Here is a 1,833-nt window from a genome sequence, read left to right as displayed (position 1 = left end):
GGGCAAGAAACAACACCTGAATGCTTAAGAAGTGAGATTAGGAAAAATATTATTGGAAGACTCAAAAAAGCATGAGAGAAAAAAGAGAAACAGAGAAAGAGAGGAAGGAAAGCAAGGAATGAGAGCAAGGAAGGAAAGCAAGGCAGGAATAAGGAACAAAACAAGGAAGGAAGCAAGAAATGAAGGAAGGAACCAACGAACGAATCAACAAAGGAATGAAGGAACAAAAGAACGAAGGAATGAAAGGAAAGAAGGAAGAAATGGAAGGAAGGAAGGAAGGAAGGAAGGAAGGAAGGAAGGCAGGAAGGCAGGCAGCAAGGAAGGAAGGCAGCAAGGAAGGAATGAATAATGAGAGAAAGAAAGAAAGAAAGGAAGGAAGAAAGAAAGAAAGGAAGGAAGGAAGGAAAGAAGGTTATGAACAAAAGGTCGTCCTGCTGTTTTCAGTGAATATGCGGGGAGTCGTAGGAGAACGACAGTTACCTCATCGTTGGTGAAATACAGTATATTGCAATAGTTTCCTAAGGGCATCCCTGAGCTCCTGGTTCGTCAAGCTGTAGATGAGGGGGTTCGCTGCTGGAGGAACCACCGAGTACAAAACTGACACCACTAGGTCTAGAACTGGAGAAGAGACAGAGCGGGGCTTCAGATAGGCAAACATGCCAAAACTGATAAAGAGAGAGACCACGGACAGGTGAGGGAGGCATGTCGAAAATGCTTTATGCCGTCCCTGCCCAGAGGGCATCCTCAGCACAGCCCTGAAGATCTGCACATAGGACACCACAATGAAAACAAAACATGCAAAAGAAAAAAAGGCACCAAACACCATAAGCCAAACTTCCCCGAGGTAGTCTGATTGTGAGCAGGAGAGCTTGAGAATCTGGGGGATTTCATAGAAGAATTGGTCCACAGCATTGCCTTTGCAGAGAGGTATTGAAAATGTATTGGCCGTGTGCAGCAGAGCATGGAGAAAGCCACTGCCCCAGGCAGCTGCTGCCATGTGGACACAAGCTCTGCTGCCCAGGAGGGACCCATAGTGCAGGGGTTTGCAGATGGCAACATACCGGTCGTAGGCCATGATGGTGAGAAGACAATATTCTGATGTTATCAAAAGTAGAAACAGAAAGACCTGGGCAGAACATCCTGAGTAGGAGATGGCCCTGGTGTCCCAGAGGGAATTGGCGATGGCTTTGGGCAGGGTGGTGGAGATGCAGCCCAGGTCGAGGAGGGCGAGGTTGAGGAGGAAGAAGTACATGGGGGTGTGGAGGTGGTGGTCACAGGCTACGGCAGTGATGATGAGGCCATTGCCCAGGAGGGCAGCCAGGTAGATGCCCAGGAAGAGCCAGAAGTGCAAGAGCTGCAGCTCCCGCGTGTCTGCGAATGCCAGGAGGAGGAAGTGGGTGATGGAGCTGCTGTTGGACATCACATCCCTTTGTTCCCAAGGTACTGCCAAAGGAGGAAAGCACACTCACAAGTCAGGACAGCTCTGAGCAAATCTCTTCCCATTGCCTGCCCTTCCAAACCCAAGCTGCGGAAACACACTTTGCCTGTGTCCTTTTTTGCGGGAGCTTTCTGCATTGCCCTTGTTGGAGCTCTCATTGTTGCTGGCCAAGTGTGCCGTGAGGAGCAGAGCTCTGGTTGTGGGCTCCCAAGGAGTCATCCCTGCTCCACAGCAGCGGGGATTGGGGAAAGGGGTTACAGCTTCTGACATTCACTAGTTACCTCATCTGTAATCCACTTGTAATGCAGAGGAGCTGCTCAGCATATTCCTGCAGGAAAACCTCAAGGAAACTCCTGGTTGTCCTCAAACTGCAGTGACATGAGCAGAGCCAGCTC

The 1,833-nt window shown here is 49.8% G+C and overlaps 1 protein-coding gene across 1 annotated transcript; it reads right to left on the bottom strand.

The window, feature by feature from the left end:
• Positions 1-481: 481 nt before the first annotated feature.
• LOC134509700 (olfactory receptor 14A16-like) lies at positions 482-1,420 on the bottom strand. Its single transcript, XM_063322303.1, has one exon. It carries the CDS (start codon positions 1,418-1,420, stop codon positions 482-484), a length of 939 nt encoding a protein of 312 aa, XP_063178373.1.
• Between the last annotated feature and the right edge of the window lie 413 nt (positions 1,421-1,833).

Source organism: Chroicocephalus ridibundus, unplaced genomic scaffold (genome assembly GCF_963924245.1).
Source record: "Chroicocephalus ridibundus unplaced genomic scaffold, bChrRid1.1 SCAFFOLD_26, whole genome shotgun sequence".
NCBI classification, from domain to species: domain Eukaryota; kingdom Metazoa; phylum Chordata; class Aves; order Charadriiformes; family Laridae; genus Chroicocephalus; species Chroicocephalus ridibundus.
Note: the sequence above shows the minus strand (reverse complement) of the source record. Positions and strands in the feature narration are given on the sequence as shown.

What these genes read in the sequence shown, in the direction of transcription:
- LOC134509700 (XM_063322303.1), bottom strand. Translation starts at nt 1,420, where the DNA reads ATGTCCAACAGCAGCTCCATCACCCACTTCCTCCTCCTGGCATTCGCA.